Below are 24576 nucleotides of genomic sequence, written 5' to 3' on the forward strand. Positions count from 1 at the left end.
GTGAGAACACCTGCTCCATCTGAGAGCCACGTGAAACGCCACGTTGACGATTTTGCACTGTCTCGAACGTCGCCATGTCCACACACACACACACGCACACACACACACACGACGTTTGAACAATGGCTTCGACGTGTACGAGCGAAAGTAGTCCCCCGGGGAAGGAAAAGCGATCTACCTCCGAAAAATATATTATATTTCCCGTTAGATTCGATCATCTCGAAACTCGGGTCGTTCTCTCGACTCCGTCTGTCGTTCGTCAGAGTTTCGTTTCTCCAGAGCTGTTTCCTACTGAAACATTGATACCACCGCGACCACCACGGTCTCTGCATTGCAGCGCGTCGCGGATAACCGCGCGCGCGCGCGCCTTCCGCCACGGTGTGATATAGGAAACACGACCGCAAAATAAATGTCACGTGTAAACGGAGACACTGCATCGCGCGTCGCGATGCCGACATGGCTCTGAAATTATAACGCGAGCGCGCATCGTCCGGTGCACCTACCGTGCCGATGCACCGTTCCAACGGGAGTGAGAGACAGAGACAGAGAGACAGAGAGAGACAGAGAGAGAGAGAGAGAGAGTGATAGAGAGAGGGAGGGAGGGGGGGTCTCTCCGCGAAGTATCGCGTTCTGTTTTCCAGTTAACCGCCGGTATCAGGCCTTGCGAACGTGCAAATAAGCGACTTTACGACTGGCGCGAAGGAAAAAATGTGTTAACTCAGCTAAACCGGACGAGTCGGATTTTTTCAAGTTGAGCGGAATGAGAGGGAAAAAGAGAAGAGGGAAGGAAAAGAAGAGAAAATGAAAAGTTAACGACGTGAGACGACGACGTAATTATCACGGCCGACGGGGATGCGCCTTGCGAGCGGAACGGAGCGCGGAATTTTCGTTATTTTTGTCCGCGTGTTTGATTAAGAGTTAAACAATGATCTGTCGTGCCTGCGGAGGAAACCTGTGCGTCGTACCGGCGAAAGAGATCGGGAGCGGGATGAGTACTTAAATTTTTTTGAAATGAGACAGAAGATGAGAGAAATAAATGAACGGACGGCTCCCAACGTTGTTGGGAGAAAGACGCAGAACAGTCGCTCTCCTTTTCTCGTTTTCTCTCTTGAAAAGTTGGATTTCCATTAGCTTTACAATGTGAAAGCAGATATCTCTCTCTACTCGTTATCAGCATTCCCGTGACGCTCTATCTGTGCGTATCTCAATGTACGTATCTTTTTCAAGCATCGTCCCGATGGCGCCTTGCGACAACTGCGATAACTGATAACCGTGTGAATGGAATAAGAAACAAACAAGAAATGCTCCTCGGCACGTTGGACACCTCGATTTTGCGCAGTTTCGCGCGAAGCAGCGAATGCTCTCTCTAGATGTTTTCTGAAAACACACTCATCACGGTATAGACGAAATTGATGTTTCCCTGCGAAAGCACACGCAAACTTTCGTGGAAGACGGGTTAGAGCGACGAAAACATGGACTCTCGTTTATGGAAATAACACTTGGCCGTACGACAAGTTACGTTCCTCCGGCCTCGCGATTATCGCAGCTGCGGTAAATATTGATTGTTGACACGAGTGCGACACGTAACGTTACCGGCGACTCGAGCCGCCCGAGTCGGCGCTGACGATTGTGTCGGATTCGAATCTCTTCGATCGCCGGCCGGATAATATAATCGGTCGACTTAGATTATAGACAGAAGGGAGTGCCCGTGCGCGAATGTAAACCTGAGACACCGAGGAAGGGCTCCAGCCATGCGTACAGCGATTTCGTACGGAACATCGCAAAGTCGGTGCTACGTATCACCCGTCATCACGCTCTGTTTCATTCGGAGATTTCCTTTCGTGTTGTCGTTGACGCACACAGAGAGAGAGAGAGAGAGAGAGGGAGGGAGGGAGGGAGAGGAAAGCACTTTTGTCTCGTACGTGTGCGCTTTATCGTTGGTGAAGCTAATGGCGCCCATCGAGTGTCACGTCAGTAATGTGAAACTTACTGGCGAACACGATCCTAGACGAAAGCGCGAGCATCGGGCGGTTAAGCTTTCTTTCCACGTTCCGAGTAATTCCCTTCCCGCATCAAGTTATTTTATCATGTGAAAGATGTGAAGGTCTTGCAAAATTCGCATGAAAATTGCCAGTCGTGGCGGAAAGATGCGTACGTGGATTGTTGGAAAGCAAACGCAGCAGCAGCAGCAACTTGGACTATGTAATCTCGAGGAGAGCTGCAAACCCACAACTACATTTCTTTGAAAGTACGCGCTCCCCTGAGCCCTTCGAGGGCACGCTTCACGCTCTTCGGCTCTCGCCTGGGACAACGAACCAATTGTTCGTGGCGTAATGAGCGTTTGCTTCGTTATGGAACATAATTGTGCCGGTCGCCACGTGCCGGAACGTGCCTTCGTTTGCGCGGAGAACTTGCCGGCGCCGTCCATTCGTATGCAAAAACGCGTTGAAATAATCGACGTCGGTATCGGACAATCTCGGGCTATCCTTTAGCAATTTCGTCCTTTCGCAATGTGAAAATCGCAGTTCGATGAAAAGTAATTTTCTAGAAAGAGATAGAAATAAAGAGAGAGAGAGAGAGAGAGAGAGAGAGAGGGAGAAACGTGCGCGCGTTCGATGGGACGTAATTTTCTGTGAAAAAAAGGGAAGAAAAAAAAATACACGTCGAACGACGATTCCACGACAATTTCCACGAATTAGTTCAAACACACACACACACACACACACACACACACGCGCACACACTGGAGCGATTCAATCTTCTCCCGCGCAAGAGTCCCGTAAATAACGTGGCATTAAAAAAAGTGAACATTGCATAAATATCGCAAATTTAAATTTACAAACGTGGGCGAAATGTTAAGATATTCTTGTAGCACGCGCCGTACACAATGTAGCACCACCGTGATGTCGACACGTTATTTCCGGCGAGACATTCTCGCGCCGCTAAGGTTCCTCCGCTTGCAGCGAGTTATCATCGCCAGCGTCGCGAGATATCACGGCGACGTTCGCCACACGAGGAAAGAGAGGAACTTGATCGGGAAGAAGATGCGCGCGAGAAGAGAGGCCCGATCTCGGACGCGGCGAAAAAACGCATGTTAACGCCGCAAACTCAACGACAGATAACACTTCGCTTCCTCGCTACCGCTTCTTCGCTCAGAGATCCCTCTTCGGAGAGCCTACCTTTCGCAAGCACCGCGAGCACTTCCTCCCCTCCGCCCTTCGCTGCTCTCCGCGCCGCTCCGCAGGAAGGGAGAGGAACAAACCGCGGGAGAGCCGCACACCTTTCCTCGCAAGCGTGGGAGGATGTCTTGCTCAATGACACGGCGAGATTCAGCTTCGGGGACGAAGGCGCGCGCATTCTCAATCCCGCGGCGCATGCAAATGCATCGTTTCCTGGTAGGCGCGTGTGACAGAGCGCGTTCATACGGCCGACGAAAGTCGTCGCGGTCGCGATAAGCGCGGACATCACAGCGGAAAATATGAATTGCGGCGTAGATCACAGTCGGGGATTATGCCACAAAGTTTAAGCGCTCTCTCTCTCTCTCTCTCTTTTGCAGGCGGGCGTCGTAAAATCCGCGAAGAACAGGAGACATTTGCACAGAATCGACAATTGACAGAATTTCACCGGACGCTACTATCCCCATTCATTCCACGCGTGGTGGTCGTGGAACCACCCCCTGTTGACCCGCTTGGCCGCGAGTCTCAGTCTCAATTATCCGGCGCGATACGCGCGCGCGCGGTAATGCCGCGGAATTTCGGGCTTGTCGATGACACTCTGTTGTGTGTTTAGCGTTACGGCGAAGCTTAATAATTGTGGTCAGGGCGCATACGTATGTATGCGCGAGGAGCCGATCCGTTCAGGCAAATACCGCATCGACCTGGTGCAACCTGGTGCGGCCCGGTGTGCCGCCGTCAGGTACGTTCATCCAGGTACGTTTCCCCCTTGCGCCCGCTTGTATTTTCCATACGGCGAGCCTCGAGAGCATTTGTTGACTTGGTCGCTCGCACGAAACGCGGCTGCACGCTCGTCATCGCGCCACCGGCGCGCGGTTCCACCTGCGATCGATAGCCAAGCGAGAGAACCGAGACACGACTCCTGGTCTCTCGCGAGTGCTCATTCGGCGGAATAATCTCCGTGGAGGAATTTGAAACTCGCCGGGACCACAGCGGCGGTTCTTTTGTGAACCGTTCGCGAAAAAGGAGGACAAGGACAGGCGCGAGTGGAGACTGCCGTGTCACAGACACCAATGACGTTGAATCCGTTCGGGTCTTTTCCGAAGCTGGCAGAAGCCGCTGTTCACGCTGTTTCTGTTCGAGACAGACCTGGAAACGTTCCAGTCGAACTCTAACGAGTCTCTAATTGCATGTACCTGCTTCATTAGCGATCAAGGGTGGATCCGCGTTATCGAAGGGTGGTGGGATCTCATCGAGACGGCATCGGGCTAACGAGTTTTTCAATCGCCTCCGATCAAATTACAAAGTTTCATTCTGCTTATATAAATGAAAGTTCTTTATTATCCTCGCGCTATACTCGTACTCGTACTCGTACTCGACGAGCTACGAGCAGCGCGCGCGCATTTAACGATCGCCTGTGAGGGACGCTTCCGATATAATCTGAATTGTTTGGAAAGCGAAAGGAGAGCGCGCGTGGAAACGCGCGAAAGTCGCGCTGCGGAGTAAATCGCGATTTTGAAAGAGGCTTGGGTAGAGAAGTCGGCGCGCGTCTCTCGGAACGCTTTCAGATAGGAATTAAAAGTATACTCTCGGCGGCGCGCGGAGAGTCGTCCGGCGGGATCAAGGTCGACGGGACCGAGCGCGAAGTTTTGCGGCCGGTGTAAAATCCGGCGGCTAAACACGACGAGGAGGAAACGAGGCGGAGATCTCACGCGCAAAGATGTCCACGCGTCGCGTCCCTCGTGAAGATGTAAGACAACCCGATCCGTAAAACAAATCGGCCCGCGCCGGCTCGAAGAGGGTCGTCGCCAAGAAGACAGGTTCAAGATCGGATCGTCCGCGTTGAATGGCCGCGATGGCGCGGCATTCCGTTCGATGACTCTCGTTTCGACCGGACAAAGTCGATCGAGAGTTGGAAAGGTTAATCGCGAATTATGCGGAGAGTGCGGCATTAAGAGTGACCTCGTGCGAAACCGTGCGCCTTTGTGCTTCGCACGTCGCTGACGCACGGTTAGGTTAGGTGGCCGAAAACCGTATCGTTGGCGACAATTTTCATGATTCCAGCAGTATCCCGACTTACTTGGTACTCGGACGAAGAGTAACAATCACACACAGCTCGGACTGACTCTGCATCTTTGCATGTCCTCGATACGCCGCGCAGCTACCATGAGGAGAATTCAATTGTCGCACACAATCGATACTTTTGTACCGCCCGAAAGTCTGTTAGTCGGGTTCTCGAAAAGTCGTGTAGGCTCTGTAAAGTCAGAAATCTACTCTGTGGTACAATTTGTGGAAGCGAAGTGGTACCTCTCTTAACGGCAATGCCGGCGGGTAAAAAGTGTCATTATATAAGGTAGTTCTCTTTGCGAGAACAATCATTTAACGTTCCGTCGAAGGATTTAACGTTTGAGCGGTCGAGCGAGAGAGAGAGAGAGAGAGAGAGAGAGAGAGCGAGAGCTAGAGAGAGCGAGAGAGATGTGACAGTCGCCTTCCTCGAGTCACGATATCACTTTCGAGCACGGCTCGATTCTCGTTCGCGCGCCTTTTTAGGGGAACGCATCCAACCAAAGCGAGCGGTTCTCCACGAATCGATCAAGACGCGTTGTTTGAAATAATTAATGAAGGTGTCCGGCGTGCACGCGCCGCGTGCGTCACGACGCGACGGAGGGCGAGGCGACTGGGCGAGTGACCGTGAAGAGAGGTGCCTGGCCCTGCGCCCGAAATCATGGCGCGAGGGCACACACGCAAATATATATCCGTATCTTTTGCCAGTGACGTTGCCTGCGACACGTTTGCATAAAAGTTTTGGAGAGAAACTGTCGAGAAACGCTTGTATTTTTACACCCGTCGTAGGAAATCATCATTAAACTCGCTCGTTAACGGAAACGATAATTATCGTGACAAACGAGCCTCCTCCACTCGCAGAAATGGGCGTCGAGCGAGAGGGACGATTTTCTCAAGACGATTTCGAGTGGTTGTGCAGTTTGAAAGAAACGATAATTTGCGAATAGAGAATAATGCGAGAGAGAGAGAGAGAGAGAGAGAGTTGAGAACGTATCGTCAGGTAAACACGAGCGATCAGCCAGCATCAAAACAGGTCGACAGGTAATATCTCTTGATACCTGGCTGTCAAACGTTATCGCGAGGCTGTCGCGAAAGCTGACCTCGCGATAAAGGCGCGTTCGCCGTCAACGGAAGCAGATCGAATCGAAGATTCTTACATTTATAAAGAGTATCTCCGACGCGAGCACCTTCCTGGAACTCAATCGAGCGGCGGTGGCGATCAATAATCGCCGGAACTAAAAGTTAAAAATTAAGAAGACGGCATGCAACTTGCCGCTTGATTTAACGCTGGGAGACGAGGCGCGACATGGTGTTTAAGACTGCCCGGAGCGTCGTTGCAAAGTCTAGGCAGAGCGCAAGAAAGACGGATAAAATTGTCCTTCCAGCAGCAACTTTACGCGCGAAACTCTGGTCGTCCGCCTCATTGATCGCTACCCAATCAGGATTCACCGGGGCGAAAAGAAACTACAATATTAGGAGCCTACTGTTATCTAGCGGACGCGATACGTGCCTCGTACTGCGATTACGCTATCTGCTTTAAGCTCTTTGCGAAACGATACCGGCGATGTTCAATTGAGAGGCGCGTTTTATGCCGCGCAATTAATGCCAAACGCGTGATGCCAATTCAACAGTCACAAAGGTCGCTTTAAAGAAGCTTCACAGAAGTACCGTCCGCGATTTTTCTGCAACGTGGAACGACGATGAAAATTGCGACATTTGCATTCGGGACAAAGTGAAAGAGAGAGAGAGAGAGAGAGAGAGAGAGAGAGAGAGAGAGGGAGAGAGAGAGAGAGAGAGAGAGAGAGAGTCCGCCGGGAAGGAATTTCCGTAGAATCGTTGTCGCCCCGAAGAGCTTGTCTCTGTCAGCATCGATTCTTCGTAGGCAAAGGTCACGGAGGCGAGAGACGGAGGGAAGACGGTCGAAATAAAACGCAAGTCGCTGGAATAATCGCGGGGGCGAGCGAGAGCAATCTGGCGCGCGGCCGGAGCGTGTGTTGCATAAATCTCGCGTGCTCGCGCGTTCAACTGTCGTTGATTATCGGACTCCGCGGCAGACTCGATCGCACGCGAGATTCGAGAGTCGCCCGCGCGGAGAGGAGGAAGTTGCGCGCGTGCGAGAGACGGCGTGTGAAGATACCTGTCCGCGGAGGGCGCGTTCATGCCGGAATCGATAACGCCGAGGAGGGGAAGAGCGCGACGCGAGGAGGGCAGGGGATGCGACCTGATGACGACGCGATTGCGATGCACGTCGCAGGTAAATAGGTCGCCCGATGCGAAACACACGGGCAGGCGCTCGCGCTCGCGCGCGCGCGCGCGCGCACGGCCGCGTACGACTTCTCAGCTCCCATTTTCGAGGTTCGCCGATATGTGCGAGTCATCACTCGCCACTCCGGAAAGACTGCGAATCGCGCCACGTCTTCTCTCTCTCTCTCTCTCTCTCTCTCTCTCTCTCTCTCTCTCTCTGTCTACTTCTGTCGTGTCGAAGAAGCTGCTGCTTGTCTCACGACTCACCTGTGTACACCTGTGCGCCCGACAGCGCCGGTTCTCCGGAAGCGGTGTCCAGAATTCGCAGCCGCGATTCGGCCCGTGACACTCGCGGTCTGTCAAACCGTACGCTCGCGGTGCGCACCGTGCGAATAAGGGTGGGTAAGGGGGCGAAGTGGGCTGGAGGGAGGATGGCGATAAGGATGACAGAGGAGAGCGGGTAGGAGAGAGCGCGAGAGATCGACCGATGGAAGAAGGAAACGCAACGGACAGAGAAGAAAGAATCTCCAGGTGAACGGGAGAAAGAGAGGCGGAGGAGTGTGAGTCGCGGGCGAAACACGGAAAGTTGTCGTCTCGAGAGATGGAGATAGAGAGAGAGAGAGAGAGAGAGAGAGAGAGAGAGAGAGAGAGAGAGAGAGAGAGAGAGAGAGAGAGAGAGAGAGAGAGAGAGAGAGAATATCTGATAAGAGAGCCTGCTCTTGTCACGGGAACGCGACGAGAGCCCGAGGAGAGCACACGGCACGCGCGGCTCTCTATCGCGGCGGCATTTTCACTGAGGAAACGACAGCGAGGGAGCGAAAGAGCTCTCCGCGGCGAGACCCCCCAGTCGGAGCCCCGTTTTCGTAAACGTTCCTTCTCTCTGCGTATCGGGAGCGACCGGAGCGGCAGACACGCATGCGCTTCTATTCGCGATGGGTGAGCGCGAGCGTGAGCCTCTTATCACGACGGTGCGGGGGTGCAAGTCGCAGCCATTCTCTCCTATCGGCTGTCATGCGTGGGCGAGAGAAAGAGAGAGAGAGAGAGAGAGAGAGGGAGAGAGAGGGAGGGAGAGAGAGAGAGAGAGAGGGAGAGAGAGGGAGAGAGAGAGAGAGAGAGGGAGACGTGGGTTCACGATGAGTTGGAAGGAGAGAGTCGCGAGCGAGACAGGAGCGGAATCGGTCCCTCGAATACCCAGTCATTAATTATTCGCGAATAAAATGAGCTTTTAGCGTTAGCGTTCGGTTAAAACCGAAATTGAAAACCAGCTCGTCTCTGTGAGAGCCCGTTTTAAAAGACGCAGAAAAATAGCAGATGAGCAGATGACTTGTAAAAAGAAATGCTGTAATCTATGTCGATACACTCTTCGTTTCAACAAATTTTGCAATTAGTGATATGATGGGATTTTGTTATTCTTACGTCTTCTTCTGTCGCTGTGCAATTTTTTGATTATACATGTATCATAGACTAAGATCTCTCAGGTATTACGAAGCATCGATTACGTTTCCTTTAACATACTGGCCATCACTCTTAAATTAAGTTATTACTATTACAAATCCTTTCTTATCAGCTTACCGCCTCACTTGAGAAGCTAAGCCGACAACTAGGATCTCTCTCTCCTTCTCCTTATTTGCTTCTAAATTTGCCGTAAAGAAGAATGCGATGTAAGCTTTTCAGCGCGATAGAGAGAGAGAGAGAGAGAGAGAGAGAGAGAGAGAGAGAGAGAGAGAGAGAGAGAGAGAGAGAGATAAAGGGTCGTCTGTGCATGAATTACGAAAATAGCGCAGACAATTTGCTGCAGCGAAGAATTTATTGCGCATATTTTATGTACATTTTCTCCCATTGCATTTCAACTTTTAAAGAATCACACTTGTTGTTTTAACGGCGCAACAATCGCGCTTAAATCTGTTGTTTATTCCAACTTCGCGTGTTATTGCTCGCCATAAATCCAGTCCTGTCGTAACTGCCAATCTCGCAGTTCGTTTTCGCTTATCTGCTCCTTTAGGAAGGCAACAGGGTATCGAGGAATGAAGGAATGTACCTTTTAGAACGGATCGGGTACGGGAATTTTCGGCATGCGGCCTTCCATCATGTCGTTGAGCAGCACGCTAATTTCCTGACGGAACAAACGAATCACTTTAGTTTGAACGTATCGTTGAAAATAAATTGAGCCGTTTTCTCTAATCTCTCTCTCGTGGATCAACTAATAATAAAGCATCAACACCATCTCGTCGAGAAAACCTAATCACACACCTCTTCTCGCTGCGTCCTCAGTCTGTCGATAATGGGCTCGTTAAAGTTGGGGTCGTTGCTGGGGTCCTCCAGTAAAGCCTCGTCGTTCCGCGAGATTTGCGGTACACTGCGGGATTCGTAGATTTGTTTGACGCTACCTAAAATAGCCGACGGTCTCGGGTTTTGGGGGAACTGCAAATCGATCCGTCCGAGTGAATCCGCGCCCGCCGGCATCATTAATGGCTTCTCATAATCGGCGCACTTTTCCTCGCTCGCGTATCATCGATCGTGCAGGCACAATATGAAAATTTATAGCGCATATAACTCACGGTGATCTCGGATATAAGCGCGAGCTCGATAAACTTTACAAGACCCTCTGTAGAAAGCATCCGCACGGCAATCCAAGCCGGGAAGACTTACGTAAACGGCGAACCGAACCCGTGATGAGCTAATAGATCTTTAATTCGTCGCACGAGGATCTTATCTTTGGACGAGTAGTAGTAAAGACTCGCGCCCAAGCTGTGAGCCACAGCCCTCAGCGTCTTGCCGACCAGTTCCTTCTCACCCAAGTCGAGTTCCTGTCGTATGCGCATTAATTAATTAATTAACGGGCGATCTCTCAAATTTATTAAGTAACAATTCACTTCACGAAGAAGCAGCTTCTTGGCTAGCTCAAGCCGCCGAAAGTCCGAATCCTGAAAAAAATTAACATACCTTGAATTCATCGTATCGCCCCCCCACGATACATATCCTTATAGGAAACGGATCGACTCCGCGCTCCAGATCCCTCTTCCTGTCCGATATCCTTCTTTCTCGCAATTCCTGAATGGTATCCGCGTCGTAACTCATCCTCAAGCCGTTTCGTATTACCGAGAGAGTCTCCTCGAGGGAGGCCCACAGCTCGCCTGGCCGTGATAAATCCAACATCATCAATAACACCGTGTGATGAGGAGAATGCGTTAGCGTAGATCCCGTCATCGCGACCGACACCAAAGAAGAAGCCAAGTGACCCACTTCCCACACGTGCACTATATTCTTCACCTGCTGCGATAGCACATTATTGCTATTTATAACTTTAATTCGATACCGATTTAGCGCGAAAAGCCTCGGGATAAAATAAACGCGATGGCACTACGCTCTCAGTTGTGCATTCGATATTATTATTCGATCGTTGTAATCGCGCTGCGGCGCTTCGGGAGCACGCGCGAGCGCGCGATCTGATGTCGAAATTACTACGACTCGCGTCTCTCATGAAAGACGCGAGTTCTATTGTCTATAAATATGTCCCGGTCGATAAATGAGGATCGAGCATACGCCACTTACTAGACTCTTGGCAGTTTTACGACCGAACGAATAATCCATCGCTACGGTCGGCTTCGGTCTTTCCTCCTTTTCGAGAAATCGATACACCATCGTTGTCTTGCCCTAGAAAGTCGCAGTCGGAAATGTGCAAAGTGTTAACGGCGTGGTAATGTGTGTGCGGGATACTAATACTCCTGATTTCGTCTTCACTTACAACTCCCTTGCTGCCGAGGATAATAATGGATCGTTCGTGAGTCTCATTGGGATCAGTCTTTCGCTTGTTTTCCTCCTCGGTGGCGAGTCGTAATGCAGCCTCTCGCATGGACTCCTCGCTACAAAGTTAATTTCAACATACTCCGATTCGCACTTTGTGAAAAACACGCGAGATCACGGCTGCTGCGATAAATAAAGATAGCGAGACACAATAACCACTTATTTATAGAATTAGATCTTTATTGAGAGGCGTAGTCGCGTCTACGCGTTTTTCTTTCGGGAGATCGCTCATTCGTTGATTATTATCGCGGTATCAGCAACGACTGCTGAACGATAAGGACGAGATCGATACAAGAGATACTCCCACGCGTACTCATACTCGGTCTCTCTTAGTGGATCTTTCAATCAGTTTTAATATATTGCCGATAATGTGTTAAAGATAACAAATTGATTATGTAGGCTACAACAAATTAATCACCGATTTTCCGTGGACATTCTCGCGCGGAGAGACTCCGTAGTAGTTGCGTTCGTACGTGATTCTGTCTTTCTTCAGGTTATGCGCTTCATGTTTTGCGCTTTGTTACCACGGCGACGACACGCCGGTGCGCCCATTCATACAATTGTACCGCCTGATCGTAACCTGTACACATACATTCGTGCCGTTCTTTAACGCCCAGTCTTTTCTCCTCGGATTACAAAGATCAGTAGGCGCGCTAGGATGCTCGTGCAAATATGTAAATAACATCACGCCATTGCCAGCTGCGGTGTCATTAATTCGTTTTATGTTAATGCTCACAGTACATTATGCAAGATGGTACAAGATACAATAATTTAAATCTAAAAATTAATAATCTTCCTACGTAACACGCTTCTCATTCCTTCTTTCGTATGCGCGCGATGATCTAACGGGAGAGAGGTCGTCAGTCTTGGTAGAATGAAATCCACGGAGGATATCCTTTGTAATAATAGTAATCGGCTCCGAGCGCTCTTCCGCGCGACTTCCCTTCCGTAGTGTGTGACAAAAATGTGTTCAGAGCCTTATTCTGTTTAATACGCTAAGGATCACCACCCGGCGCGCATTACGCTCTAGATTCGCAAATTCATTTATGAATTAAAGTACAGTCGATCAGCGTATCCACCTCTCGCAATATTATGTACAATACGGACTAGATGAAGTCAGGAATGGAATGCACGATACAATCCGCGATATAGAGACTCTCGGACTTTCTTCTAAATTTATTCATGTGAGTGCACATATTTTTTTTCTCTCCTTTTCCCCTTTCCCTCTTTTTGCGCGTCCCCTTTAGAATATTTGATAAAATCTTTCACGAACACATTGTCTTTCGTATATAATTAATACCATTGTCGACTGCACATAAGAATCGCGTTAATATCAATTATGAAGAATAATAATTACAAATTCTTCTTTTTCTCAGAGAGAGAGAGAGAGAGAGAGAGAGAGAGAGAGAGAGAGAGAGAACGAATTTTTAAACGACGAGCGACGCGTACATTTTTGTTGTGACCCCTTTCGTCGCGACTTCGTTCTCGCGTCAATTACAATCGACACATGTAACAATTCACCTATCTTAGATGTTCCTTGCAAAAGAAAAAAAAAAGAAAAACAGAAAGAAAAGAAAACAATACAATTCTCTGCGAGAAATATACAATCAGTTCGGAAATAGAAGTTGCACATGTCTCTGTTAGACACTGTTAGATATCATACAAAAAATTTACAAATCGCTCTCGTTTGGACCCGGCCACACAAAAATCGTGGTATATCTGGAGATGTCTGCGAGAGAGACGATGCTTCATTCGTAACATAAACAAAAAAACGTGACGTTTCTCTCCACTCCCTCCCTCCCTCCCTCCCCGCAGCCGTGTGTTGTATTAGAAAATAATACTTTCACAAAATAGCTACGGACATATCTCTACTCGATATAATTCATGTATACTTTGTAGCAATTTTGTTGTTGAACACTATGGTCAGCGGAAATACTTGAGAGTCATGTATGACTGACTGGTCGTCCTACAAACATTGTCGATTGCAACGCTTGGAGAAAAAAATGTGTCTCGTGGAATGAAAACAATTCAGTTGTCTGATCATTCGCAACTAATACAATCAACGTTGTCAGAATCATGTGATATGAACGTTCATAAAATTCTTTCGCCCGAATGCGTGAACATTCCGTCTCACGAAAACACCACGCTTGCGTGTCGTCCGTCACCGTGTTTCGTGTTTCGCGACGACGACGACAACGACGACGACGACGACGACGACGACGACGACGACGACGACGACGACGACGACGACGACGATGAATAATACAAAGGAAGACGAGTGTGTACGGATTAGTCACCTTCTCCTATAGTACTTCATGGCTTCTACGATGCAGTATATCACACGCTCTGCATGTTATCTAGTCCATATGTCGCTCATCCAATTGTCATTTAGCTCTTCGCTCGGTAGTACTTTTAGCTTTCTTAAGGCTTCCAAGTAGAACGTGAGCTCGGACGTGACCACACCGTGCTGAGGTCCGCCGTTGTTCACGATGTTCATTTTTATCAATTGCTCCCTAAGCTTCTCCTTGAAAGACGTGTTTACGGTGCGGTAAAGCGATTGTACTTCAACGGTAGGTAGAATCCCGGAGACGGCTTCGTGAAGTTTCATCAGGTAACTATGAGCAGAGGATGAAAGAGGATTCGTTAGATGGCACGAAGAAGGCGACCCGACGGAGGCGGGGAGGGGGAAGAGGAAAGATTGCGGCAATATACTCTTTTTTTTCTCTCTCCTTCTCGGTGCGCGTGCCGTCGCGTTATTTTACCTGGAAATATTTCTAAAAGATTTCGACGGCACCGGAGGTCTCGCTGTCCACTTGGATATTTGGCCGCCCAGCAAATTGTCCACGATGGTGAGGATTTTCCCTTCGATTTCCCGCACGTGCGCGCGAATATCCTTCTCGACGCTGTCTAACAAAGCCACCCCGCCGCTCATACCGGACGTGCCAATGAGTCCTCCTCGATTAGGATTCTGTTCCATGAGCGCTGTGTGCATTGAACTGTGCATTAGGGATCGCAATTTCCAAATTCGCTCGCAACGACGTTGCATCGTCGCGGGAGACAACTAATTTATATTTATATCGATTAAATAAAAGGCAAAGAGGATCCCCCGCGACGTTTAACGAATCGTCGCGACGCCCGACATCGTTGGACGACGACGACGACGACGACGACGAGCCTTCGTCAGCTACCTTGGAAATGCGCTTTGACGAACGGCATGAACCACAATATGAGCTTGAGACTTCGCGCCGCCAACACGAGGATCGTGCTCGTGATGGTCTTCAAGCCCGCGACTTGTATCGCGCCCGCGCCGAGAACCAGTTGACAGCATCGCGAATTGTAGCGTCTCAGCAGCTCGGCCAATTGTCTCCCTATAGTCCCGGACAAGGCGACCAACTCACTGCCGGTCCTAAAAGGCAGGCCACAGAGAGAAAGAGAAAGAGAAAGAGAGAGGATCGCGCGTGACACGCGCGGTCACCGACGAGACTCGTCGCCCCGACAATCGTAATCAGTCTTCCTACCTGCAGTACTCGTGTATCATTTGTATGAGCATCAGAGCGGTCCCGACCACGGCAAATCTCTCGTCGCCGACGACGATAAAGTTCTCCACGCCGTCGCTCTTCGTGTCGTCCTCCTCGCGCGTGAACATCTTTAGCGGAAAGCACTTTTTCTCGCACACGTACGTCACCAACGACTGAAATTCCAAGGGCACATCGGCCTGCTTCCATCTCTCGGATTCCAGCAGCAGCGTCAGCTTGTTCTTCCGTTCGTTGTGAAAACGCTGCACAAATTTGCTCGCTTGGGCCTGTAATTACGCACACCGACCGATATAGAACCGGGGAAAGAAATGATCTGTTTTTCCTTTACGTAGGTGTGATAACAACGCGACAATAGCTACCTTGAACGCCGAGCGTAACGCCGTGCACTGCTTGCCGCAGAGTTTCTCGCAAGCGTACGTAAATTCCTCGACCATATTGGCCAATTGGCAAACCTGAGCGGTCGTCGCTCTCTCGCTCAGCCAGGAGCCCTTATCGTTCCACGCTTGATACTCTTTGTCGTCGGACTTGTGGCTCTGCGACGTGTCGCCAATAACTTTGTCCTTGTCGTTGTGAAACTTATCCTTCTCATTTGTCCCTGCTGAAAGCAGATTCCCCATTCGCTCGTGGCAATAATCGCATACAGAAGTAATCATATCAGTGAGTTTGGTGGTTACTCGCGTATGCTCTTCTTGAGTCAGTAAACGATCAGGTACTGATTCATCGAACGAGCCGTCGCATAAACGTCCCGCCGATAAGTCTGCGGTGTCTCTCATTACATCGTGAACTGCCTGAGGAGAATATACATGCACCGTTATCATACACCGTATACATACGGATATACGACGCGCTCTGTGTCTGCCGAATGTTCCCAGAGCAGACACTCAGAGATAAGACGCCGAGGATACGCCGAGGATACGCCGAGGAAAGTGACACACGGTCGAAAGTTACAATGTCGAAAGTGTCGATTTGAAAATCGCGTGACCCTGAATTAATTGCCTGCGGCATTTCAGCGGCATCACACAATCACAGACAGCGATATCTTGCCTGAAAGCTTGCTGCTTTCTAGCAAATCTTTCGCTTGTCCACTTGTCAAAGCTGGAGCGTCAAGATATTATTCCATATAGACGAGACACAACGTTAAAAGTTCAATTTAACGAGCGATTGAAAAAAGTGCGAAGGAAAAGAAGGAGAAGAGAAGACTTTCCAATTGGCGTACCTTAACTCGTGATAGAAGATAAGTGAACGACTGTATGGTGTTGTGGAGCAGAGTTAATCTCTCCGTCAAAGATAAGCCCCCGACCTCGAGAGCTGCTGCCTGCTGATCGCTGCAACAATCGCTCGCAGCCAAGGCCTCGATCACTCGTTGCTTCGTTAACGCTCTTATCGTAGTCACAGCTTCCTCTTTGTACGTGTCCACAAATTGAAAGTGTTTCTGACGCAGCAGTCCGGAGATGATGGACACCAGCTTATCCTGTTCGTTGAGGACGTACAAATGATCTCACTGGGAAGAGAGATGGTACGAAGGTTTGTTCGCTACGAACTAAGGATGACAAGGTGCAAGATGGGCGAAAAATCGCGTGTGCGACACTCACGCCGTCCAGAACGGTGTTTTCGCCGCCCAACGGTCTGTTGAGATCCGCCGTCGCGTATCTCTGAAACTCGGCGGACAGCATCTTATCCACGAGCTTCTCCATCTCGGTCAGTTGCGAACTCAAGTGTCTGGGTAACACGAGCGAGAGAGAGAGAGAGAGAGAAAGCGTTAGTTCAAAGGAAAGAATTCTCATGCACATTTTTGGCTGACATCTTCGGTGCTTCTTGATGACTCACCTGAAGCTGTGTATCCCGTTGAGTTCCTGCAAGAGGATCTCCTGCGTCGTGGAGATGAGATCTAGCGCCGCGACGTAGTCCGGCGTAGATAACAATAGCTGTATCATGGGTTGGCTTTGATGCACAGTCGCCATGAGCTTCAATTTTTCTTGAACCAACAACCTATTGGACCTGGCGCGTTCCAAGCTTCACGAGAGAGAGAGAGAGAGAGAGAGAAAGAGAGAGAGAGAGAGAGAGAGATCTTTTTATGTTTCTTTGAAATGCTCAAGTGCTCGTGTTTTCGAGATAAACGCACACACGCTACTCGCTCGTGGACCTACCGTAAAATTTCTAATGAATTTTTGACTAGATGCTGATCGACTTGACGAATATTCTTCCTGAGAGCTTTTAGAACCGTGATAGTCTGAGTGAGTTGTTCCATGAGCGCATCGTGAGACGTCATTGCGTGGAAGAAGGCTTGAGATTTGGACGCGACTTGCTCAGCTATTCGCACCTCCACAATGTCCAGATAGTGACTCAACTGTGCGTGAATTTGAAGATGTGTCTTATGCAATAGTTTTGGGAGAGTTGTTGTAATCACTCTTGCGAGTTTATTATTAACAATCTACGTGGTTCTACGCGTGAAAGAATCTTTCGTCGGTCCGATTCTTACGCATGCCATCTCTCTCTCGCCGCACATCGAGAGTAAAACGTTCGATTGAGAGTTGTTCGCTATGTATTTGTTACGAGAGTATTCTTGTACAGTGCGGACGGCAAGCTTCGATCGAGAAGTACAATGTTTCGCGAGAAAGATCTAAATTCGTCTGCTTCTTACGTTTCGTGGTTCGTACCTTCTCTTGCATTTGCTTCACGTGCATAACAATGTTGCATTCCTCGGTCAACAGACCGTCTTTCGCGAACGGAAACACAGCGTCAAAGTTGTCTTTTTGCGAAAGATCTAAAGCCGGCACTAAGAAGATCTTTGGAATACTAGCTAAATCGAATTGCAGCCGATCTGAAGTGAAAAATACGTTGCAGTAGTTCTTGAGAGTGATTATGCGCTCTGTTTGATAACTCCGAAAATACAGAAGTTAGTTAAAGCGATATAACGACATAAGTCCTCTCCTTACTTTTGTTCTTTTTCATTATTCTCTACATTATACACTACATTGACTACATACTGAGAAACGCCACTTTACCTAATGATTTCACCTTCCTAAGATTTGGAAAATTTTGAAGCAGCTCGTTCGGAGTAGTTGGCCTATTTGCGTTCGAGTTCATCCGTGAATGTTTCCGATATCTCTGAAAGAGAAGACACAAGGTCAATTATATACAAGCTCAAGCTCAAGCTCAAGCTCAAGCGTTCTCTCTCTCTCTCTCTTTCTCTCCCCTCCCTCCCTCTCTTGTGGACCGAAGCCACACATATAATACATGCAATATATAAAAAGGTGTCCCTCCATGCGTGCGGAGGTGACACGAGTCTACATCGACAATTACCCTTGCAATCTTTTTCAAATACATCTCAAAATGCTGCATCGTGATCTCGGGCAGATAGGGACTCTTTGGGATATCCACCTTCTCGACAAACCCATCTCCCCAGGTGCGAGTGAGAAAATTACTCTGCTTCCCCTTGAAGGGATCGTTGAGAACGGCAGGTAGATTTTGCGCAGCTGAATAAACCGTCCAGGACGAGCCGGCCTCCGACAACTGGCCGTTGCTTTTTCGTTGCTGCTGCATCGCTGCGTGCTTGGTGGCGTGTGCTACATAATCCTTGTCGGAAACACCTTCCACAGGAAGACTGGTGCATACTCCATTATAGCCATAGAGGCACACGAAGGATCCACCTTCTCTGGAACAATGCTGATCTCTCAGATGTCTGGAACAATTAGCGAAACCGACATAATTAGGGACATCGATTAGGGCATCGTAAGAGTGCAGCGCTGCAGCTTCGTTCCTCTTTTATCCAAATTGTGCCTCTCTAATTCGTGCTCGTTATCCCGCTGATAGCTTAATAGCATTAATAGCATAAAGGCACATTTTACGATAATTTTATTCAGCGTGGCTCGTCGGTCGAGAATCGAGATCGAGCGAGAAGGGAACGGGGCGCGCTCACGCGCCGACGAAAACGAAGCACACAGTAGCCACAGACAGACCACCCACCTAACGAAGTCTTGAATCTGCTTGAACGTCTGATTAGAGCAGTGTTCGCACACCAGGATCATTGGCACCGTCTCGGAGTCTCTCGCGTTTTTCGCCATTGCCTGTGTCCGTCACCTCTCAGCTCACCATCGTGACGTCGACGGGCGCTCGGGTTTCGGAGCACTGCTTCTCTCACAGCTCTCTCTCTCTCTCTCTCTCTCTCTCTCTCTCTCTCTCTCTCTCTCTCTCTCTCTCTCTCTCGCTCTCGTACGCGCACGATCACTTGAGGCTAGGACTTTACACGTCCTAGCTGACGACAAACACACGCGAGGTTTCGCGAGGTGACACGTTGACCAACTCAGGGACGAAACACAGCAGGTACGCGATCAAAGTTACTAACACGGTTCGCGCGACGCGCATGATAATATAATCGCTCTCGTCGAGAATTGTTATAAATTTTATTATTATAATACGCTCGGAAGAGCGGAGCGGGAATGCGTCATCGTGTTTCGCGAATGTGCCCGCGCGTATTTCTGATGAATCGTAATTCGCTTCTTCAAATACGACGATCGACTCGATCTGTCGATCGCGACGAGGACCGAGCGCGTCGTCGCAACTCGCAACGTCACGCGCGCGCGATACTGGCCTGAACGTTGGAGCAGGTCGCTACTAAAGGAGAGAATCAGGTAGTGGGTTCTACAGCTTGACCTGCGCTCTTCAGATGGCGCATGAATGGAAAAGCTTGCAGCTCGTCGTTTTCCACTCTACGTTTCATCGATTTTCCTGGTCTGCAGGTCGTAGCAAGAGAGATGCCGCGAGTTATTCGAGACTCGTCTCGACTGGGTCGAGCGCGCGTCTATTTCTCTGGGCAATTGTCGTTTCTGCGACGTGAAGATGCCGGCGATAACTTGAATTCTTTTCAAAATTTCTCGCGGGTCTCTGCGAGAACAAGCTTCTCTTTGCTTCCGAATATTTACAATCGCGCCTGATGAGACAAAGATGAGACGAGGATGGATGTTTAAAGAATAGGGAAGAGGAAGTTTTGCAGGAGGGAGAATCAAGTGCTGCGCGGCAAGCACCTCGTAAATTTGCGCTGCGTTGACACGTTGTACGTGTCCAATATTCCTTCGCTTTCTCCGTTGCAGCTCAATTTCTCAACTTCTTCTTTTCTGACATACAGCAGCAGCGAGATGAGACGAGAAGTAGATAACATTAATCACCTTGAACATATTCTGTAAGAAGAAGATAAAAATGTCCCACCTTATCTAATCTGTCCGCAACGAGCGGAGTTCCAGAATGATCGCACGAGTTAGACTCTCACTCGCGTGATCTAACTCGCGTAAACGAGTGAATCGACGACAATTTTTTTTTTATATATAGGAGTTGCTGCAACTTTATTTCCACGTCTCGCGCGCTGCCGCGCGCAATCGCGAAAAAAACGCGTACACGTGTTCGCGAGTCGTCGTATTCGAGGAAGCCTTCGCTCGCCTAACGCCCAAACGCGTCTCCTCGCTGTTTACCACGGCGTTATCTCGCGAGATTTCGCTTCTATTTGCCGTATTTCTCGGCCTCGCGTTTATCTCATCTGTTCTCGTTACATTTCGCACGATACGCAAATTGCACGCGCAGCTGTTCCGGATCTGAGCCTCAGGCATTCTGGATGGATTTTTAAGCGTAGCCTTCGTCTCTCTACGCTCCTATCCGTGCTTCCTCACGCGACGAAACCTAGACTTATCTTGATTTGTCGTTGGTTTGTCGAGTCAGTTACAAAGTGACACGTCCTATGCAGCGTAAGTGTAAAGTCGCATCGCAAAAATCGCAAGTAAAAATATCAAAGCAGTATCAAAGAGAAAATAAAATTTGACTTAATAAAGCGGAGTAAATGGCAGTCTGAAAGAATATATATCCTCCTCCTCCTCCTCCTCCTCCTCCTCCTCCTCCTCCTCACGAGTAGACGAGAGGAAACTGAGAGCGTGACGTTTTGCGGCTGACAACAGTCCCCGGAATGAATTTCTTTCATTCTTCTCTTTCCCAGGGTCGTCATTCTCGCTAGGTCTCTGTCAGTAATCCTTAAATTTGCATGGAGCCAATTAGACGGGCGCAGATGTGTGACACGGTCGATTTAGAGAGTGACGACTCGGCCGGGCGTTTAAAGCCGTCGATTGTTGTTATTATCGTTCACATTTGTCCACGGCAGAGGCGGTGGTGCCGGCACGATTGGGCTGAGCTGCAAATTTTGTCGCGTTCGCTCCTGCTGCTGCTGCTGCTGTTGCTGTTGCTGTTGCTGTTGCTGCTGCTGCTGCTGCTGCTGCTGACCTCGGCGCACGTCATGAGCCAGCAATTTTTGGCGTTTCTCCTCCATCAGCCGCTCGCGATGCTTGTGTATGTAGTCGTAAACGTTCGGCAGACCCATAATCACGCAGGCCGACAATGCCGATCTGCATATATTCATGTCTGTCGCCTCATACCTACGTTCGGAGTCGTGGGTTTAGAAGTGGTGTCCGAGTTACACACACACACACACACACGTGTAATTTGGCAGATCGAACCGTCGTGGTCTGTGCAAATCGCAAGAGACCGCACCACGTCCGTCTTGTCCTCGTGATCGTGATTATCTGTCTTTGTGATTTGAAGGTATAAGGCACATGTATAAGGCAGATTTGAACAGTCGATTACCATTCGTTCGTTTTCTCATCGTAGCACTCCACCTGATACGTCGTAGTGACGCCGTTGAAGCCGCCGATGGCGAAGATCATGTCGTCGATGACTTCGATGGCAAAGTTGCTGCGCGGATTGTACATATCGGGGATGTGACTCCAGCTGTTTGTGGAAGGCCTGTACTTTTCGCCGCTGCACATCCTCGATATCCCGTTGAAGCCTCCTTCAACGTGGTGAATTAATTTGTTAATCGCCCAGCGATACTTGGTCTCGCTGGGACGAGACGAATGGTGGTAAAGGAAAAAAAGTTTGGCATTCCGCTCAGCTGTAGAATTCTTTCATGTTCACGCTCGTGCAAATATGTACAAAGATTCACGCCGAGGTGCCTTGCAGAGGCGAGGGACAGGTTGCGACTTTCTTGCGTACATAAATGCGCTCGCGTTCGATTCGATTCGCGATAACGCGTTTTCTTTTTTCCGTGAGAAGTTGCGTGTGTCTCAGTACCGATAACGTAAACGCAGCCGTGATAAGATATGCACGACACACCGCTCCTGCGATACCTCATCGCGCTTATCATCGTCCACTGATTGGTGTTTGGATCGTACACCTCGGCCGTATTCATGCAGTCGTGTCCGTTAAAGCCACCCGTAATATATATTTTGTCTGAAAATGTTCCGTCAATGTAATAAACACTGCAGCGTTCGTTCCATCCTCGAATAAAGTCAATGGCTCTGGTATGCGAACGTTTGAACAATTGGAGAGCAATCAAAGAAACAGTTGCAAGGTGAAAAAGGTTTTAGAAAGGTTTCTCAGTTTGTTAAATTAAAGAAATTCAAATTCGTCAATTTCTAAATTTAATATCCGGAATCTTTGTAAATTTTTCAGAATTTCAGAATTTCAAAAATCTCTCTCTCTCTCTCTCTCTCTCTAGGCTCTCTCCTCCTTAATTTGTCGAACGAGTCGAGACGAAAATTTGGAAATTTGGCCGAGTATCTCGCAGAGTAGCAATTCGAGAGTATTACTCAAACGGAAAAAATGCAAGTATTGATATTTACACGGCACGGCACGTGAGGATAAAGCAGTTACCGTTCAAAGTAGTGGCGCTTGCGTCAGATCTCTGTACGTTCATCGGCGCGACGAGGGACCACTGATTCGTCTTGTAATTGTAACGTTCCGCCGTATTTTGCCGATTGTGCCCGTCGTAGCCTCCCATCGCGTAAACCAGATCGTTCAAGACCGCCACGCTAACGTAGCATCTGCAACGTTAGCGAGAGCACCCTTGCGTTTATCCCCCTTGAGTAATCCCGTTATCAGCGGCATTATCAAGCGGCACCGGGCGCATTCTTCCTCGAACGAGGAGAGAAACCTTCGACTTCGCTTCGCTTCACCGTGAAATCGAGCGCTAATCGATTAAGGCGAAATTGGATCTCAGAGCGGATCAGAGCCGCTTCGAAATATATAATCGACCTTCTGGCGTTCATAGGAGCGACCTCTCGCCACAGCTTGGTCACCGCGTTGAAGCAACGGCAACTGTTGAAGTAATCGACGCCGTCGAAGCCTCCGATCACGTAGATGTCGAAACCAACCACCGCGAGTCCGTGATAAGCTCGTGGCCCGGTCGGATCTGTTTCGTCGATCTGCGGGGAAATGCGCGCGCGCGCGCGCGCGATTTCGCGTGGAATAACACACAATGAAATGAGATATATTGTCGTTACGTAGCCGCAAATCCGAAGGAGCAGCAAAGAGAAGCGTTTGTATCGACGATACTACCGGGATCCAGCGATCCGCCCTGGTGTCGTACGTCTCGATGTAGTTGGTCGGTGAGCCGCCGCTCCAGCCACCGATGGCGAAGAGAATCTCGTGCGGGACTCGGGGTCGCGCGATCTCCGGCGTCGGCACCTCCCCGTCTTTCTGCGTGATCATCTCGAGGTCGTAGAGGAACTTGAGAGTCTCGATGATGATCGGCCTGCACGCGTCGTTGCCCACGACGTACGGATGATCCTTGACGTTTTCCAAGAAGAACTGCGTGTCCAGCAGACCGAGCCGAATGTTCCGCATGAGGTCGACTATGTGCTCCTTCCTGGACTCCGGCTCGTGATTTATCCATCTCAGCACCAGCTCCCAGACCGTCTGCTCGCTCTTCACGTTCAATTCGTTCGCACCGACCAAGGATCGCAGCTCCTCGATCGGCAAATGCAGGATCTCCTCGTTTCTCTGAGACACCTGAGGCGCAAATCGGAGAGAAGGAGAGATTGGAGCGTCGTCCTCCATCACGAGAGCGTCACGAGCATGCGAGTGCAGCTCTCTCTCTCTCTCTCTCTCTCTCTCTCTCTCTCTCTCTCTCTCTCGTTGAAATTGCACCTCGACAAAGTGCCCCACGATGAAGCGGTAAGCGTCGTCCTCCAGCTTCTTGCAAAAGTACTGACGGGCGAATCTCATCATGCCGATGCAATTCTCCGGCGCCAGGTTGTCTCGCAGATAGTCGCAGCACAGATCAAGCACGCCCAGGATGTTCAGGTAATCCGCGCTGGTCAACAGATCGCACACGTTTTCGCGATTTATGTCGATCGAGCGCAGATACGCGTACTCCAGCAGGAGAGTCATCATTGGGCTCGTGACGCCCGGCAGGAGAACGTCGGTCTTCTCACGGGAGTGCAACGTTGTCGTGAACAGAGCCCTGTTGTGAGATCGCGACAAGGCCGCGAGACAAAGCGAGGCTTCGCTTCAGTTCAGAGCTCAGTTCAGGCGGCTCAAATTCATTTCGGGAAAAGTTTGCCGAGAGAAAATTCACAATCACTGACGAAGAGACGACGATGAAACACGTCGACATGTTGAAGTCATTTGGATGAGATCAAACCTGAAGTATGTGCTGCACGCTGAGAGTATGGCCCGGTGAATCGGGAAGACCCCGCCGTCCTCCAGCCGCAAGACCGCGTCGCAGAGCAGATTGTTCTGTCGGAAGTCGTAAAGCGATTGCATGGCCTGCGTGCTCATGCAACGGCCGCCACTCTCGGCTATTAAACGCTGCTTGCTCGCGTCGCTTTTTCTCTTGCTGCTGCTTGCTTCTACTTCCATATCCCGAAACCCGAATGCCAGACGCGGAGTGAATTTGCGATCACGCGGCGACGCTCCCGTGCGCTCACGTGCATTGA

At 49.7% G+C, this 24576-nt stretch overlaps 4 protein-coding genes across 6 annotated transcripts in view; all 4 read right to left on the reverse strand.

The window, feature by feature from the left end:
• numb (NUMB endocytic adaptor protein) overlaps nt 1-8332 on the reverse strand; it is a 57202-nt gene extending 48870 nt beyond the window's left edge. For both annotated transcript variants that reach the window (XM_025301835.1, XM_025301842.1), the window contains exon 1: nt 7749-8332. The gene's annotated coding sequence lies outside the window, so the exon portion shown is untranslated. The remainder of the gene's footprint in view (nt 1-7748) is intronic.
• A 932-nt stretch (nt 8333-9264) lies between these two features.
• On the reverse strand, nt 9265-11821 carry LOC105190710 (cytoplasmic dynein 2 light intermediate chain 1). 2 transcript variants are annotated; one of them, XM_011153594.3, is made up of 7 exons: nt 11704-11821; nt 11227-11344; nt 11034-11135; nt 10425-10751; nt 10131-10288; nt 9732-9981; nt 9265-9594 (listed from the first exon to the last, which is right to left on the reverse strand). In XM_011153594.3, the coding sequence occupies exons 1-7, from the start codon at nt 11718-11720 to the stop codon at nt 9523-9525; spliced, it is 1044 nt and encodes a 347-aa protein (XP_011151896.1). In that variant the 5' UTR covers nt 11721-11821; the 3' UTR covers nt 9265-9522. The 2 variants fall into 2 exon arrangements, with proteins under 2 accessions (XP_011151896.1, XP_011151895.1); XM_011153593.3 differs by having other exon boundaries at nt 10425-10754.
• A 164-nt stretch (nt 11822-11985) lies between these two features.
• Nucleotides 11986-18972, reverse strand: scat (VPS54 subunit of GARP complex scat). The gene is made up of 13 exons (XM_011153592.3): nt 18788-18972; nt 18125-18503; nt 17827-17929; nt 17479-17642; nt 16969-17168; nt 16649-16834; nt 16414-16540; nt 16038-16292; nt 15181-15609; nt 14804-15087; nt 14474-14691; nt 14048-14267; nt 11986-13900 (listed from the first exon to the last, which is right to left on the reverse strand). The coding sequence occupies exons 1-13, from the start codon at nt 18883-18885 to the stop codon at nt 13639-13641; spliced, it is 2925 nt and encodes a 974-aa protein (XP_011151894.1). The 5' UTR covers nt 18886-18972; the 3' UTR covers nt 11986-13638.
• Nucleotides 18973-20732: 1760 nt separating this feature from the next.
• klhl10 (kelch-like protein 10) lies at nt 20733-24520 on the reverse strand. The gene is made up of 7 exons (XM_025302390.1): nt 24282-24520; nt 23195-24101; nt 22892-23061; nt 22511-22680; nt 21929-22087; nt 21443-21647; nt 20733-21234 (listed from the first exon to the last, which is right to left on the reverse strand). Exons 1-7 carry the CDS (start codon nt 24497-24499, stop codon nt 20916-20918), a joined length of 2148 nt encoding a protein of 715 aa, XP_025158175.1. The 5' UTR covers nt 24500-24520; the 3' UTR covers nt 20733-20915.
• Between the last annotated feature and the right edge of the window lie 56 nt (nt 24521-24576).

This window comes from Harpegnathos saltator, unplaced genomic scaffold (assembly GCF_003227715.2).
Source record: "Harpegnathos saltator strain DR-91 unplaced genomic scaffold, Hsal_v8.6 scaffold114, whole genome shotgun sequence".
NCBI classification, from domain to species: Eukaryota; Metazoa; Arthropoda; class Insecta; order Hymenoptera; family Formicidae; genus Harpegnathos; species Harpegnathos saltator.

Coding starts and splice junctions, on each gene's coding strand:
- scat (XM_011153592.3), bottom strand. CDS start 18,885: ATGGCGAAAAACGCGAGAGACTCCGAGACGGTGCCAATGATCCTGGTG. Junction 18,504..18,787: donor CAGATTCAAGACTTCGTTAG/GTGGGTGGTCTG, acceptor TAATTGTTCCAG/ACATCTGAGAGATCAGCATT. Junction 17,643..17,826: donor TAGGAAGGTGAAATCATTAG/GTAAAGTGGCGT, acceptor TTTTCACTTCAG/ATCGGCTGCAATTCGATTTA.
- klhl10 (XM_025302390.1), bottom strand. CDS start 24,499: ATGGAAGTAGAAGCAAGCAGCAGCAAGAGAAAAAGCGACGCGAGCAAG. Junction 23,062..23,194: donor GGGCGGATCGCTGGATCCCG/GTAGTATCGTCG, acceptor ATTTCCCCGCAG/ATCGACGAAACAGATCCGAC. Junction 21,648..21,928: donor CGGCTGCGTTTACGTTATCG/GTACTGAGACAC, acceptor ACCACGTTGAAG/GAGGCTTCAACGGGATATCG.
- LOC105190710 (XM_011153593.3), bottom strand. Junction 10,755..11,033: donor GTAAAACTGCCAAGAGTCTA/GTAAGTGGCGTA, acceptor GTGCTATCGCAG/CAGGTGAAGAATATAGTGCA. Junction 9,595..9,731: donor TGAGGACGCAGCGAGAAGAG/GTGTGTGATTAG, acceptor TTGTTCCGTCAG/GAAATTAGCGTGCTGCTCAA.